The sequence below is a fragment of the Meriones unguiculatus genome, chromosome 9, assembly GCF_030254825.1.
Source record: "Meriones unguiculatus strain TT.TT164.6M chromosome 9, Bangor_MerUng_6.1, whole genome shotgun sequence".
Classification (NCBI taxonomy): Eukaryota; Metazoa; Chordata; class Mammalia; order Rodentia; family Muridae; genus Meriones; species Meriones unguiculatus.
This window is the reverse complement of record NC_083357.1, coordinates 47335519-47352137: the sequence shown is the minus strand read 5'-3', so window position 1 is coordinate 47352137 and position 16619 is coordinate 47335519. Positions and strand designations below refer to the sequence as shown.

At 45.3% G+C, this 16619-nt stretch overlaps 1 protein-coding gene across 4 annotated transcripts in view; it reads right to left on the bottom strand.

Annotated features, from left to right (window-relative positions):
- The window catches only part of Atp8a2 (ATPase phospholipid transporting 8A2), a 512095-nt gene that overhangs the window by 6641 nt on the left and 488835 nt on the right, over nt 1-16619 (bottom strand). For all 4 annotated transcript variants that reach the window (XM_060391096.1, XM_060391095.1, XM_060391093.1 and 1 more), the window contains exon 36: nt 6344-6435. In XM_060391096.1, the coding sequence (XP_060247079.1) occupies nt 6344-6435 (92 nt within the window). The remainder of the gene's footprint in view (nt 1-6343; nt 6436-16619) is intronic.

Below are 16619 nucleotides of genomic sequence, written 5' to 3'. Positions count from 1 at the left end.
CTGCTTCCTGGAAGACCCCGCTGGACTGTGTGCTCACGGGACTTTCTTAGCCTTGGATACAGAGACCTGAGATGAAGGTGCCTGCGAAAGCAAAGGGGACCGTGACCAGGAGGGACTGTCGTGGCAGGGGCTGATGGAACTGTTATGGGAATAGCTCGGAGTGGAAGGAGATTGTTTTCTGTAGCTGTAGTGAAATACCGTGGGCTAGCTGAATTATAAACTAGAAGTCCAGTTTCAGAACTCCCAGCTCTGGGGGCTGGGGGCCCAATAGCAAGAGACAGTACCCAGTTAGGACTTTTTACTGCAAAGTAACATGGGGGAGGGAGCAGCATCCCACTCCTGGGTGACAACATTAGTCCGCTGGAATAGAGCTCTGTGATCCTATTACCCTTAAAGCTTCCCCCTCGATTCCATCACCACAGCAATGACATACCCATGTGCATTATGGGGCACATTCAAATCACAGCAGTAGGTTTCTTCTTCTTGGAGGCTCAGTGTGGAAAATGTAAGCATGGGCTAGTGGGCCACGTCCCTACTATTCCCACCACCAATCAAGGGGAAATGTCCTCATCTGCCTAATGCTATTTGTGAGGCCGTAAACATGTCGGGAAAGGAACTCCTAATAGAGAAGCCGGCAAAGCACACAGGACACTTGAAGAGTTCCGGTTTATAAACTGGACTGGTTCTGGCTGCTAAGTCACTGAAGTGGGCTTGTTTCTGAATAAACAGGGAGAACAAACACATAAGAAGTGAATGGTTCCATGACCACGGGATGACTGAGCCTCACAGCGCAAATAATAAAACAACCGTTACCACTACACACTGCATGAAACTAGCTCAAGGAGTCCACCTGTCGACACGTGACATGAACTCCCACCTCACATGAGGAAATTAAGGCCCAGAGACATTTTTACTTCCCTGAGGTCACAGACCTCTGAGTGGCATGGCTAGGAAGCAAAGCAGTGCAGTATGACCCCCTCTGCTATGAGAACTCCTGCTGTGGCAGGGGGACAGAAAAATCCCATTGCTCAGTTATACGTCTGGGCCAGATGACAGCACAGTCAAGCCTGAGGGCTGTAAAGGCTCCCCGCCTTCCTGTCTGTGCTTTATCAATGGAGCTGTCTGATAATTGGCAGACTATTTTTAAACATTTTTTTCCTCTTTGCGCTGTTGGGGATGGAACCCGGGGCTTCCTGCATCCTAGGTAACTGATCTGGATCATAACTCGCCCCCCCCCCCACCTACCCAACCCTATTCCTGCCATACTCTTTAAAAGGGGAAAAGAAATCAGAAGAGGCAGGCAGCTGTCAGTTTGTTAATTGGGTAGTTATTTATTTTTTTTCCAGATGTTTGACAGAAAGTGAAGTCTGCAGGGTGTGAGGACTCAGTCACAAGTGGACAGGCTGGCCGAAGGCTGTAAGGGAGGGCTCCGTGATATGGTTCATTTGCGTGGCCAAAACCCGGAATCCATGTCCCTAAGACTAGCTTCCTGCCCTTCAGGAGAGTGAGCCTGCCAGCTACTCCCCAGAAAGGCTTGGGTGGGCACCAAGGGTTCCTATGTAGAGTGCACTGGGGGTCCCCTAGGACACTGGGTCTGAGGAGGAGGAGGAAGATTCCAGCCCAGCCAGTCACAGGAAGGAGGATGGAGTCTGAGAGACAGAAAGAGCATTGAAGGTGGGAAGGCCAAACCGGGGTGAGCACGGGACGATGGACATGCACCCCTGCCTGCTGCCTAGCCCCATTTCCAACAAAAATGAATGCTCCCAAACAGGAAACCCATGTTGTGGTAGCCACAAGAAGTAGCTCTCGGTGTAGCATGAGCCCCCGCAGCAGGGCAAAAGGCAGATGGGAGCTGGGGACAGGGCTCAGCAGGTGCCTGCGCTACACGCTAGGAAATGACTTTGCTCCCTGGAACCTACATAAAGGTGGAAGGCGAGACTGATTCCACAAAGTTGTCCTTTGACCTACACACACACCTGTCACCCACTCCCCTCCAAAATGGGGTGGGTCCTTGAGTAGGGGCAGAAACCAACCTGGATGGGAAGGCCCAGTGAAGCTACTCCCTGGCCTCAGGCCCTGAGGACGGGGGCTTCCTTATGGTGCTGTCCACACAGATGGCCCTGCTCCACACATCCTGCTTCTGTGAGGTAAGGAGGGAAGGCTGTGGCTCATCTCTGTTGCCAAAGAGCTTTGAGAAATGGGCCATGGCTTGCTGGAGAGCTCTGTGGGAATGGGAGGAGCTCCTCCCCCTCTGCCTCCTCTGTCCAGATCCCTGCCCGAATCACACACAAGGTGTGCTTTGTGAGGCATTCTTACTGCGGTCCAAGAGGACAGCCTTTCCTTGGAATGGTTCAAAGTAAAACCTAGTAAAAGAAAACCAGTGTGTCCTTTGGTAGCAAGGCTGCTTACTGTGGTTACATTTGACAATGTTCATTCTCTCATCTTCCAACAAGGAAGGTTTTGTGGATCCCCGAGGGTCATCAGTCCCAGCAGCTGTCCCTGCTTGGGATGTGCTGCTGGAATGATGCCTCCAACTTCCACTGTGGCTGCGGCTGCTGCAACCCACCAGAGTGACACTTCATTCTGAAAAATGTCATTGTGATCAAGGACGGGCCTCCCAGGGAGATTCTAGAAGCTTTTTTGAGGTAAGAGGGGAGAGGACCACTGGGCTCCCTCTGAGAAGATGGCACTCTCGGTTGTCCAGGCATCTATCGTGGAGGGTGACCAGATGGCCGGAGTACTGGGGACACAAAAGGGAACTTATCTTTTATCAGCTTTGCCAGGCTTTGTAACCTTGGATTCTCGAAGCTGTCTGGGTTGGGGATTGCTTCTCCATAAGAGAAAATGGCCTAGGACCAGGCATGCCCTCCCTCTAACAGCTCTAGCCCTTCCTATGGACTCCAGGAAACATCCTTGGCTGATCTTATGATGGCTGCAGCCTTGCCCTGACCTGTTTCTTTCTAGTTTACACTCTGGAGGGGGAGGCCTCTGTATGGGAGGCCATAGAGAAAGGAGCCTGTCTCAACAGTCAGTCCAATTTGGAAAATTCCTAATCATTTATAGGCTGTGTGTGTGTGTGTGTAAGGAGTTATGAATGAAAGTTATGAATAAATGTTAAGACATTAAAAATAAACATTAGTAGGGTTATCAAAACCTAAGTAAACGAATTATAAAGACTAGTTAGGGGTATCCTTTTGGACACCCAACTCTGGAAGAATCTTAATCTCAGGGCTACAAAGGGGTCCTGTGGGCTGGAAAGGGGCTGCCTCAGTAACTCTGAGTGAACGTTTCTAGGCTTCTCTTCAGGGAAGTAGGCAAACACTGTCATCTGAACCTGTTCTCAGGTGAGCAGAGCATGACCCAATGCCCCTCTGGAGGCAGGAGATTGGCAAGTTCAAGGCCAGATGGGGCAACAGATTGAGAACCTGTCTCGAGATGGAAAGTAAAAAGAGAGCTGGGACTAGATTAGGAGTAGAGAATTTGCCTACCGTAAATTTCAGGTTACCTTTGAGTACAAAACAAAAGGAAGGAAGGAGGAAAGACTTATCCTAAAAGATTTACCCTAGGAAGGGGTAAGGGTTTCCCTGGCAGAAATTTTCTCATTAGAAACCAGGCCGGGTGAGAGTTAGGATGGTCCAGTGAAAAGATAAGTCCCGGGGTCACTCACTGACTCACCATCTGGCAGCTCCCAAGTCTGACCAGGAAGCAGGATTTCTTTCTAGGTTATTTTAGGAGGGGCATTTAACTGGTATTTGCATCCCTATGGGGGAGTCAAGGGAAGCTCCAGCTCTCTGCACATGCGGCTTTTGTTTGTCTTGATGGGGATGGGGGACCGGGAGGAAGCATTCTCTAACTCATTTGTGATCCTCCTGGCTCCTGCTTCTAGACAGAATGGCGTACAGTTTATTTCTTCATTGTTTTGTCTTGTTGGGGTGGAACATTTGGTGAATCTGATAAAGTCAAGTCATTCCCCCACCTCCCAATTTCAGAATAAAATTCTTACATTCTATTCCTTTGAACCTGAGATGTAATAGTAGCTTAATGAAAGAAGAGTTTCAGAGAGGATGCAAATTACGGGGTTGATGATGAAATTTAGACTGTGCAGGAAACACTGATCTCAGTTATTAATACTGCACACATTGGCAGGTCATAAGAACTGTATTACTCTAATTTTTTGTTACTATAATGAAACATTCAAAGCTGAGAATCTTATAAAGCAAGAAGATTTATTTCATCTCTCAGACCTGGAAGTTAAAGATTGAGTGATGGGCTTGCTGGCAGGGTCCCAGGTGGCACAAGATATCACACGGCAAGAGTCAGGGATGTGTGTATGACTTTCTCTCTCTCTCTCTCTCTCTCTCTCTCTCTCTCTCTCTCTCCCTCCCTCCCTCCCTTGCCACAGGATTCAGTTATGAGGGCTATGTCGTGATGACTGAGCCCAATTTGAATCATTAGTAAAGGTTCTGACTTCTTAATTTTCTGCCCCTTATACAAACCATGGTAATGGCTGAGCACTGAAGATTACAGTCTCTCAGGTTCGCAGAGAGGTGAGGTCTGTGACAGCAGGACAGTCGGAGGGGACATTCAAAGCTCAGAGAAGCTACAGAGCCCTTCTGAGACCCGAGTTCTGAGTGCTTGAAAGTCTGGCTGTGAATGGCAGGAACACTCTAAGTTATTTAACAGGCTCTAGTCCTACTCACTGAGGGTTTACAATTTTTAACAATTTTATTTGTTGTGTATGAGTGTTTGTCTAAACATATGTCTATGCTGCCTGGGTGCCTGGGTGCCTGAAGAGGCCAGGAGAAGCTGTCAGATTCCCTGGGATTGGAGTCACAGATAATTGTGAGCCATGGTGTGGTTGCTAGGTATTGAGGTTGGGTCCTCTGAAGAGCAGCTGATGCTCTTAACTGCTGAGCCATCTCTCCAGCCCTCCATAAAGGTTTTTTTTTTTCTTCTTTTTTTAAATAAATGTGGCATGCATGACATTACAAACTGTCTTATTTCTTGTATTTCTTCAGTACACTTTTTTTTTCCCTTCAAGTGTTGACTCAAGTGTTGTTAAGACAGTTATAGTTGTCCCCTGGACATATGTGAACACATGTAATTGGTTTTGATACTGAAGAATGAACCTAGGCCCTGTGTATGCTAAGTAAGAGGTCTGCCACCCAGCCCTGTCTCCAGCCCTCCCTCATCTCACTTTTAATTTTGAGATAGGATCTCACTGAATTGCTCAGGCTGGTCTTGAGCTCACTTTGTAGCTCAAGTAGCTTTGGCCTTGTGATCCTCCTGCCTCAGTCTCCTTCCTTATGTGGGTGCACATATTCTTTCTCTGATTACTCTGAGACATTCATTAGGGAAGCCGTGTGGACCACAATGTGGATGCATCCATCCTAAGGGCTTTCTATATTTCATGTGAGAAGGTATTAAGGATATCATATAATCATTTTTTGTTTGTTTGTTTGGTTGGTTAATTGGTTTTTCAAGACAGGGTTTCTCTGTGTAGCCTTGGCTGTCCTGGACTTGCTTTGTGGACCAGGCTGGCCTCAAACTCATAGAGATCTGCCTGACTCTGCCTCCCTGAGTGTTGGGATGACAGGCAAAGTCCCAGAGGAAAAAAGTAGAAACTTTGAGAAATACATGCGCTCTCCAGAGTTACTCAGCTAACTGAATAATAACCACAATACTTAGCACTTACTGAACTCTTTAGGTCCAACATTCTCCTAGAACCCTATATCTATATGATCTCATTTTATCCTCCCAATAACCCTGGCTGCATTCTCACAGTGTTCCCATTTACAGATGTGGACACAGAGAGGTAAAGTGGCAAGACAGTGTGGGTCTAGAGGAGGACCCCTGCAGCTTGAGTCCAGAAGGGACTGATTTCCTTGGAGGATCTCATCAGTCCTCATACCTTGACCTCCACCTTTGCTCAGAGATATGACTGTGACCCAGATCCCATGGCGATGACCTAGAAGCCACAGTGATGACCTAGAAGCCACGGCATAGCACTACCACCTGTGGCAGGTGGATGCTCTCTGTTTGAGCCTCTGATACTTGTGCACTCCTAGATGTGCTACATATTCTTCTAGGGGCTGTGGGCAATAGAAAAAGGAGTGGCGTGCTGACAGGTGACATGACTACCCTTCTCTCCCCACTGAGAAAGCCTCAGTTGACAGGCAGAGCTCAGCTGCACTGCCCAGCGGGCCATCAGGACGTGTTCTTTCTGAGCACCCAACTTTCAGCTTTCAGAAAGTCTGCTCACTGCCAGGAGTGGCATCCTTCCTGGGCCCGCTGCCCCACTCACCCTGCAGCCTGCCGCCCTCTGCTACCCACTGTCACTTACGGGTGACACACTGCTGGATGGAGCCTGCACGGAAGAGAGTTGGGGGTGTCTTCCTGCTCAGCCTCTTGATCAGACGGTCGCGCTCATTCAACCTGCAAGAAAGCAAAGAGGGTCAGGACCCAGGCCACTCCAACACCTCTCTGAGGATCCAGGTAGCTTCAGACTGACAGAATGAGGCAGAGGGGCCTCCTGTGTCCACAAGGTTTATTTATTTGTTCCTCTCCCAGGGGCAATACATATGCCCCTTCATACTAGGCAGATATCTCTCTATCTCGTTCCTTCACCTCTCTCAACATGTTGAAGCCCAAACCCTGAACAGGATTGCACTTGGAGATCAGACCTGGACAGAGGGTAAAATGACATACAGATGGGCCCTGATCCTTATAAAAAAAGGAGATCGAGATTGAGACACACACAGAGGGAAGTCCATGTGAGTGCCAGACAGAGGCAAGGAGAGACTGCAGATTTCAGCCCTATGGGCATTTCTGGTTTAGATTTGCAGCTCCAGAACAGAGAGGTGTCAGCCCTCACTATAGCACTTAGTCTAGGCAGCTGGAATTCTGAGCAGACAAGTCCATGCCCCCGTCCCCACTATTTTCAGAAAGCTCAAGTACCTTAAGAGTCTGAAGCCTGAGGGCATCTGTGCTGATCACAGCCCTGCTTTTACCCAAAGTACAAATAATAAAGAAAAGAACTAATTTCACGAAAATTAAAACCTTTAAATTGGGCACAGTGGTACACACCTATCATTCCAGCTACTTGGAGGCTGAGAACCAAGTATTACTTCCAGAAATTTGAGGCTAACCTGGGCAAAATAGCCTAGCAAGATCCAGTCTAAACAAAACAAAACAAATGAAACAACACCCCCCCCCCAAACCAAACCAACAAACAAAAAATAAGAATAAGTTGGGCTGAGGAGATGGCTCAGTGGTCAAGACCACCCATTGCCCTTGCAGAGGATCAGGATTCAATTCATTCATTCAAGTCCTTTGTTCATGTGTCAGTTGGATTGTGTATATTTTTGCTGTTCATTCATAGGATTTTCTTATATATTCTAGATACCATACCACATTATGGTTCATAATCACCATGACTGTAGTCCTAGGGGATTTGGAGGCCCTCTTCTGGCCTTGGGCACCATGCACACATGTGGCACACATACAACATACAAGCAGGTCAAACACTCACACATGAAATTTTAAAAATCTAAAAAAAAAAAAATCAAGTTAAAATATCAAAAGGTTATTGTTGGTATATTGTTCTTATGGAATGTAAACAATTTAACCTTGTTCATTCAAATGCTGATTTCTCTACCCCACTATCTGGTTTCAATCTGGACATAGCATTGTGATGTTTACTCTAAGCACCACGTGTCTCAAGTTTGTGTAAACATGCCATCATTTGTTCTCTGTATTGTCAATAAAACAACCAGCCAATGCTGAGCAATGGAGAGAATAGAGTGGAACATCCTGGTCCAGAGGGGAGGAGAAATAAGTGAATGGGAGGAGTCAGAGAGGAGAGATGGGAAGGAGAGGACTTTGAGCCAGAGGAGAGAAGAACCAGACCTAATATATGACAAGTATAATGTGGAAAATCTGGATGGGAGGAAACTATACAGGCTTGGAGGTTTAGGATGGAGTAACTATCGCCCAGCATTGATCTCTAGGTTAATTAAGTAAATCCTAGTCTCTGTGTGGTGATTTGGGCACATAGCTGATCTAGGAGTAACTGCTGCTTAACTAAAAGATAAATCAATAATAAATGTTAATAACCAAACAACAGATCATTACAAAGGAGCAAAAGGCAACTACAAAGTGGGAGAAACATTTGCTCTTTAGTCATATCTGATAAGGACCTGGTATCTAGACTACATAAGAAATTCCTATGAATTAACAGCAAAAGGTAAACAATCCAACTGAAACATGAACAAAGGACTTGAATGAATTTCTGTACAATGAAGAAGCACACCGGTCAGCACATACATGCTAAGATTGGCAATGTATTCGTGACTGGGAAATGCTAATCAAAACCACAATGAGACACTGTTTCACACCCACAAGGATGGCTATGAATACAGCAAACAAAACAAACTTGTAGGAAAAGATGAGGGGTGGAGAAAGTGTGGAGAAACTGGAACCCTCTTATATCACTGATGGGACTACAAGAACGCAGAGCCACTGCCCCTCAGGAGGTTAGCCTAAATCAACAATATCACCTAGACACCCTAACTCCTAGACACACACTCACAGCTGAGATGGACTCAGACGACACCTGCACACCAATAGTCACCATTATTCACAGACATCTAAGGGTGGAAACCAAATACACATCAGCTGATGAATGAATAAATAAATAAAATGTGTCACATCCATGAAAAAAATATTAATCTGTGCTATAGAGGAATTCAGCCATGATCCATGATACACACAGACATGCTTTGAAAACATACCCAGTTCCAAAGGCCAGGTATATGAAATTTTCAGAGTAGGCTGTTGTAGACATTTTGGTTTATGAGATGTTAAACATGTTTTTGTTATAATTCCAAGTGGGGGAATTTCAGTTTGGCCACACCTGTTAATTGTCTCATGCAGGGCATGGAATTCTGAGGACTTTGAGGGGTATAAATAATGACGGCCTAGAGGAAAAAAAGGGCAGTGGCTTGGAGGAGACAGAGAAGGGCTGCTTGCCTCTCTTATTGGCTTGCTGGTTTGCTGGTTACCTGGACTTCTGGATTTCCTGACGATGTATATCGGTGTTGCTCCCAAAAGACTCCTACAGTCCCACCCAACAGGGAGAAGTAAAGAGGGCTACGTCTCCTTTCCCTTCCAGCTTTCTTTTTTCTCCTACCTGGTGCTGGGGGGCTGGAAGGAAAGTATAAGCTTTAAGGAAGCCCCAAATAAAGTATTGTTGGAAAAACTAGTACCAACAGTAGGCAACTATATGAAGACAGACTGAAAACTACATGCGTAGGCTGCCAGCGGCTGCAGGGCAGGTGGAGTGAAGCAAAGACTGGGTGTTTAAAGCATGATGGGTTCCCCTTAGGGAAATAAACATGTTCTGAGACACTGGCAAAATTCTTAATATTGTAATTGCAAATGTCACAGAACTGTAGACTTTAAAATGACAAAGTCTAAATTACATAAATTGGATCACAACCGAAAACAGAAAAATTAAATTTTAATAAAGGAGGAATAGGTCTTGATTCAAGACCAGTTCCCTCACATTCTCCAAACTGTTGGCATCTTTACAGCTCATTTCTCCAGCATTGCGGGGGTGTTGAAGTAAAGTGTTGTCTATGCTAGCTGGGATCTACTGGAATGGAAGGTGTTGGGTAAACACAAACTCAGCCTAGCTATGAGCTACGTGCAGTCTTGGTGCCTCCTCAATAATGACGTTGAAACTGAAGCTCTGACAAGTCCTCACAAACGGGCCCTTTTTAGAAGCTGACATACCTTGGAGGAGGTGTTATGTTCCTGTCCTGGAAAATAAGCAGTCTGAGGAAGGAGGGGCACACTGGGAAGGGTTGTGCTGGAGAAAAATAAACTCTCATATCCACATTTCTCTTAGGAAGCGCTTCCTCCCCCCAATGAAAATCACACAAGACTGGAAGCTGCCTAAGCGCAGGAGTGCAAGGCAGCCAGTGAGTACTGGCCTGTTTTCACCTCCCTGCAGCAGATCCCACAGCTGATAAGATTCACAGAAGATGCTATAACAAAATCCCAAACATATGAGGAGTTTTAGAAGCTCATCTTTAAATTAGCTGCTGGCCATTCTTGAAAGCATAGGTGTACAGGACTTGCCTAACAGGCTCAAGGCCTTGGGTTCATCCCCAACACCCCCAAAACCAAACCAGCCATAAGAACAACATGGAGATGACTGTGATAGGTCCCCTCCCTTCAGGCAGAGCCAGATACCGACCAACTCTGAAGGCTCTGGGAAGTCTCACTTGCCTTAGGTGGTGGCTATTCTTGGTTGTCAACTTTCTTACCTCTAGAATTAACTAAAATCTAAAGGGGAGAACACTTGTGAGTGATTTTTGCTTAATTTGAAGTGGAAAGATCCACTTCTTTTATTTAATTTTTATTTTATGTGCATGAGTGTAAAGGTGTCAGATCCCTTGGATGGGGGTTACAAACAGATGTGAGCTGCTGGGAATTGAACCCAGGTCCATTTGGAAGAGCATACAGCACTCTTAACCACTGAGCCATCTCTCCAACACCAGGAAGATCTACTTCTAATCTGGATCTTTGAGGTGGGAAGACACACCTTTAATCCAGATCTTTTGAGGTAGGAAGACATAGCTTTAATACAAGTCTTTAATCCAGAGCTAATCTGGACCATGCATGCTGCTGAAAGCCTATAGAAGGACATGGAAGCTTCAGCTCTTTGCATGCTTGCTATCACCCTGCTGGCAAGTCCATTTCTTCACTGGCATTAGAACCTACTTCTTCATGAATCCAGAGTAGAATGAAGACCAGCTCAGACATCCAACCTCGTAGACTGAACAACTGGATTCTTAGACCTTCCATTAATAGCCATCCATTGCTGGATTAGCTGGACCACAGCCAAAAAGTCATTCAATAAATCCCATACATATATTCTATAAGTTCTGTTACTCTAGAGAACACTGACTAATATACCTCAGAAGCAACTAAAAGCTTCACATCTGAAATCAAACTTGCGTTTCCCCAAAACCCATTCTTCTAGCAAAAAGCTGATCCACTTCCTGTTCCAAAGGCAGCAGCTTCAGAGCTTAGTGCTCTGAGAGCTGTCTAGAACCTTCTCTGGGTCATTTCTTCCATTTCATCCTGTTGATCAGGGCACCCATGGTCTTAGACTGTGATATTTATGTGTACAGTAAGGTCCCTCAGAGACTGTCTTCCTGCATTTCTTCCAGGGCCTGCCCCAGGCTGAGCAGAGGACTTGGTTAGCAATATGATGTGTCATGTCACTACGCTGTGACAGCTAGTCCTCTTCTAATGTGTACCTATGACATAATCTTGTTAGTCTTTGCCTCTTCGTGTGTCTTCTAGGACAGTGCCAAGCTCAGGCCATAGCAGGTTTGCCAAAGTGGCCCAAATCAACTCCTCTGTATTATTCTTTGAAAACCACAGAATATCTCCTGTCTCTCAGGAGGAGGGCTCATTCCCAATGTTGAGACTGTGAGGAAAAGTCTGAATTTGCAGAGAATAAACTCTGTATTTTTTTTAAAATTCAGGCTGCAAGGTGTTGTAGGAGGCCAGTATAGCTGAGCGGGTAACAAGGTTAATGGACAATCTAAATTCCATTCCAGAAATAAGAAGGCAATATTTCCTGTCCTCTGTGGACTCAGCTCCCATCTGCCTATCAGAATTGGGGACCTGGGGGACAGAGACTGGCAGTGGCATGGTACTTACTTTCCTTGATCCCAGACAAGCTCTCAGGATGCTTCTGAGTGTTTGAGAAAATCTTATTTTCTTACAATGTAGTTTGGGTGAATTCTTGTCAAAAGGAGAATTTGTCTAGGAAGCACAGTACCAACAGGGTAAGAAGAATAAAGGGGAAAATAACCGGTTCTCAGCCTCAGAACAAGTTGTGTCTGCCAGTCCACATGGCCTACAGTCAGGGCAGAGGTAAACGATGGCTGGCCATGGGTGAAAAACTGAGGGGGGGCTCCAACAAAAGAGGGCAGAGGTACCGCCAGCATTTGAAAGTGTTGTCCTGTTCTGTGTGCTTGACAGCTGGGATGGCAACTTGAACAAACCAATGAGGTTAGGAGGAAAGTTCAAAACTAAACATACATATGCTGGCAGCCAGTGCTCATCTGTCCTGTAACAGTAGCCTCAGGAGAAATGGCCAAAAGGCTGGTAAAGACTGGTAACACATTGTCAGAACCTGTTAGCTCAGAAAAATAACAACCATCACGTCAGATCCCTGCGTGGAGAGACCTCTGCTTCCAGGAAGGGGAAGATGGAGGGCATGCACCCAAATACTCCTTGCTGAGTGGAGCTGATGACTCTGGACTCCAGGTGCAAAGCAAACCTCATGAGCCTGAAAACATGGTGGGAAGAAGGAAGATCCTCAAGAAACAACAGCATGAGAACCCAAGTTTCCACTGACCTCATACCTCAGACTTAGAGCTGCAGATCTCATAGTCCCAAGTGCTCACAAGAACAGATAAAGAGGAGCTCAGTCTACTCTAGCCACAGGCACAGCACAGCAAGATGATAACCTTCCAACTCTAGCTGCTTTATCTGAGCCAGACACCCTAGAAAAATGTGTGATTCTCTCCCACCCATGCCAGCCATGACTGAGAGGAAGCCTAGGCTTGCTGTCTGAAGAAACAGTCAAGAGGCTGTCCAACAGCACTTCTTGCAAACAGAGAGCTGTGATCCTCAATGACAGCCAGTGCTGTGTTAGCCTCTGAAGTGGAGAACAGGGGATCCCCACAGGGAGCTGGAAGTGGACCTTAAGCCAGGACAGTGTGAAGGCTTTCTGGCCCCTGCTCACCGGGAGTCAGGGTTGCTCAAATGGAGAACCAGGAACCAGGCACCAGCAGAGGTCATTATTTCTATCCCAAGACTGGTATAGGCTGCCATAAAATACAGGGTCTCCAATGTCCAGAATTTATCACCGAGATGACAGGGATGGTGGAATTATCTAATGGACTTTAAAGTGCTATGACAATCACACACACACACACACACACACCACATACAGCTTCAATAAGCAACTATGAGTAAATTTAATACAACAAAAAATTTGGCCCGAAGATAAAAGAATTTTAGAACTGAGAAATGTAATAACTGAGATAAAAACTTTAGTGGATGGGCTAATGGGAAAAAATGGTAGGGGAGTAGAAACAGCCAAGAGATAGAAGAAGATGGAATAGTAGAAATCACCCAGTTTGAATAAGAGATAAAAGAGACCAAAAGGACCGGAAGAGTCTTGGGGACCTGGGGGTGGTGGTGACAGAAGATCTAACATTCCTCTCTCTTCAGAGTCACAGGCAGGACAGGACAGAGCTTTTGGGGTTGACGGCGCTGGGAGAAATAATGTCTGAAAGGAGTCCCAAACTTGTTGAGAAAGCTGAACTTACAAAGCAAATTCCAAAAGAGGGGAAAACTGAGGAGATGCATGCCAGGAAAGGATTTAATCCAACTTATCAAGGCTGAGATAAAGGGGAGATCTCAAAAGCAGCCTGAGAAACAACATCTTATCTATAGGCTAATTGGAATGTTAATGTGTTTCTCCTGAAAAACTACTGAGGCCTGGAGGAAGAGGAACAGCTTTCCTCCCTGCTGGAGAGCAGCAGCCAGCCAGCCAACCAAAGAACTGTACGCCTAGGGGAAACTTCCTTTCAGAAACAAGGAGAAAGAAGACATTCTCAAATGGAAAATGGAATTTGTAGCTAAAGACATGTCTACACCCAAGAAGGAGGTGATAAAAAAAGAGGGACTGGGACATAAGATGGAAGAAAAAAAATCACAGAGAATGAGTTTTTCCTCTCTTCCTCAATTCTCCAAGTTATACTGGATGAGCTTAAGTAGAAAGTATGCACAATCTGATATATGATGAGAAAATAATTATAAATGAAGATAAAGAAAGGATAAAAGAGGAAATAATGTTTCTGTGCTTCACTAAAACTGACAAAGTTGCCAGTAGTGTAAACAGTTATATATCTATAATGAAGCGCCTGAAGCAAAGCGCTAAAAAGTAATTCTAAGGTATAACTTACAATCACAACAAATAAGTGACAGTATAAAACACTATAAAAACATGTTTTATAGTGGGGATACAGGGATGGCTCAATATACAGAAATAAATAAAAGAACCATGTTAATAGGCTAAAAGAGCCGGGGAAATCACAGTATTTGTTTTTATAGGCAAAGCATCTTACAAAATTTGACATCCATTCATGATTTTAAAACAAAAATAGCAGATTAGATGGAAACTTTTTTTTTAACTTGTCAGAAAAACATCTACAAAAAAGCCCCACAGCTAATATCATACTCAGTGGAAAAAGACCGAATGTTTCTCCCCCGGGAACATAGTAAAGTTGTTTGTTCTCACTATTCTTATTTAACATGGTGTTAGACGTTCTGGACTGTACAATAAAACAAGAAAAGCAAAAAAGAAGGGGGGGTTAGGATATAAGTAATAACAGTGCCCACATTTATAGATGACAGATTGTCTAGAAAATGTCCGGAAATACATATCTGCATTCAGACAGAATATCTGTAGTAGCGTAAGGGACCTCAGCAAAGTCACATGATACAGACGTGCAGAAACGCAAAGTTAGCAGCGTAGTGATGAACGCATGAACTCTGGAGTTAAGAAGACACAACTTCAACTGCTCAAAGATATCTGAAATACTCATATGCAAAGCTAACAAATCATTTATCATTCTGTGAGCTGCAACACTTAAGTCAAAGATCTAAATGACTTTGGAGAGAGTTGTCATTTGCATGGATCACAACTGACTGCTAGGAAGCCATTAACTTCCCTCAGTGTAATATGGCAAAAGTTTAGCACACTCTCTATCAAAGCCCCAACATTTCTGTAGCCCAGGCAAGGCGATGCTTAATAGTGCTTGGAGCTGGCTCAGTGGTTAATGTGCTTTTTCTAGAGGAGCAGCAAGTGGAGGACAGGAGTTGGGATCCCAGAACCCACATAAAATGCGGGTGTGTGCTGGGCCACTGCAGTCCTAGCACTGAGAAGGTGGCATCAGAGGACCCCCAGTGCAAGCCGCCTAGCTGGACTAGTCATATGAACCAGCTCTGGGTTTCAGCCGAGAGACTCTGCCACAATGAATACAGTGTGGAATGGTTAAGGAAGACATACCACATCAGCTGTGGGCCTCCACACACGTGTACCTGCTCAGACGCATGAGCATACACACATATAGACATTTACATCATACACAGAGACAGATGCAAAAAGAAGATTATACTAAATATGGAAAGGCATGAACAACTGTTAACAATCCTTCTGGAAAAGAATACTACAATGGAGATAACAGTCTTCCTGATTCAAAGATGGTGATGGTATATAGTTATCCAGATGCTGCGGCCCTGGCATGGGTTTTATAAGCACACAAATATAGATGGAACAGAAAAACAGAATGGGTAGAATAACCTCAAAGCAAGAACTCCTCCCCAAGCCCTCCCCATGTTGCTGCCTTCTTCCTTTATATCATGGTGGGGAGGCGGTCCAAAGCCTCACATATGGGTCAGCTCTCCGCCACAGAGCTGCACCTCCATCCTCCACTTCACTTTTAGCAAATGAGCAAAGGAAGTCAGCGAACGAAAAGTCTTAACAAATGGTTCTGGAGAAACCATGTACATACAAGCAACAAAAGCAAAACAACAACAGAAGGAATCTTAATACACAGACCCTTATACAAGGTTAATAACTTAACATGCAACACGGACTTTAAAGCAAAGTATAAAAACAGAAGACTTTAAGGAAAAAACAGGTTCGCGGTGTGTGCAATATAGGTTGATGGGACAAAGAGTTCTTCAACCTGTCACCAAGAGCATAACCCAAATGAAATTCATGATTTTTCTTCTGCGAGGCTGGAAGGGCAGGCCTCCGAGTGAAGACAGCACTTGTGGACCACATAACTGCCACAGAGCCAGTATCTAGACTATATTAAGACATTCCAGGACTCAGTAACAGCATAGAATCCAGCTAGAAAATGAACAAAAGGCATGAAAGACATCTCAGCATGAAAGATCTGGGTGGCACGCAAGCAGAAGCTTGGCCTGCTCGGGCTGTCAGGGAAGCGTGACTTGGACTCACAAGGAATCACTGAACACCTATGACAATGGCCAAAATAATACTAAGATGGCATCAGGGGCTGTGCTCAAGGACTGCAGGGGTTCCAGCTGTGCCACCACCAGAAATGCAAGATGGCATGGCCTCACTGTAAAACGTTATCTTGTGAAAATATGCTTGTGAAAATATGGTGTTTGCCTTTGTACTCAACGTCAAAACACTGAGTCAGATGACTGTGGCCCATGTGTCAACCCACAGAACCATGAGCTAAAGAAAGGGCTGCTTTTCAGAACAGACAGCTAGCCCGGTGTGGTGCTGTGTGCCATAACACCAGCACTTAGAGAGGAGGCAGGACTGCCCTGTAAATTCAGGCACCAGCTGGTCAACACAGTGAGCTCCAGCAAGCCAGGGTTACAGAGTGATCCCCTGACTCAAAAATCAAGCATCAATAAATAGGATATTAACAAATAGATGGGTGTTGCTTTCACAGTGGGCCAGGTTCAGTTACCAGCACCCA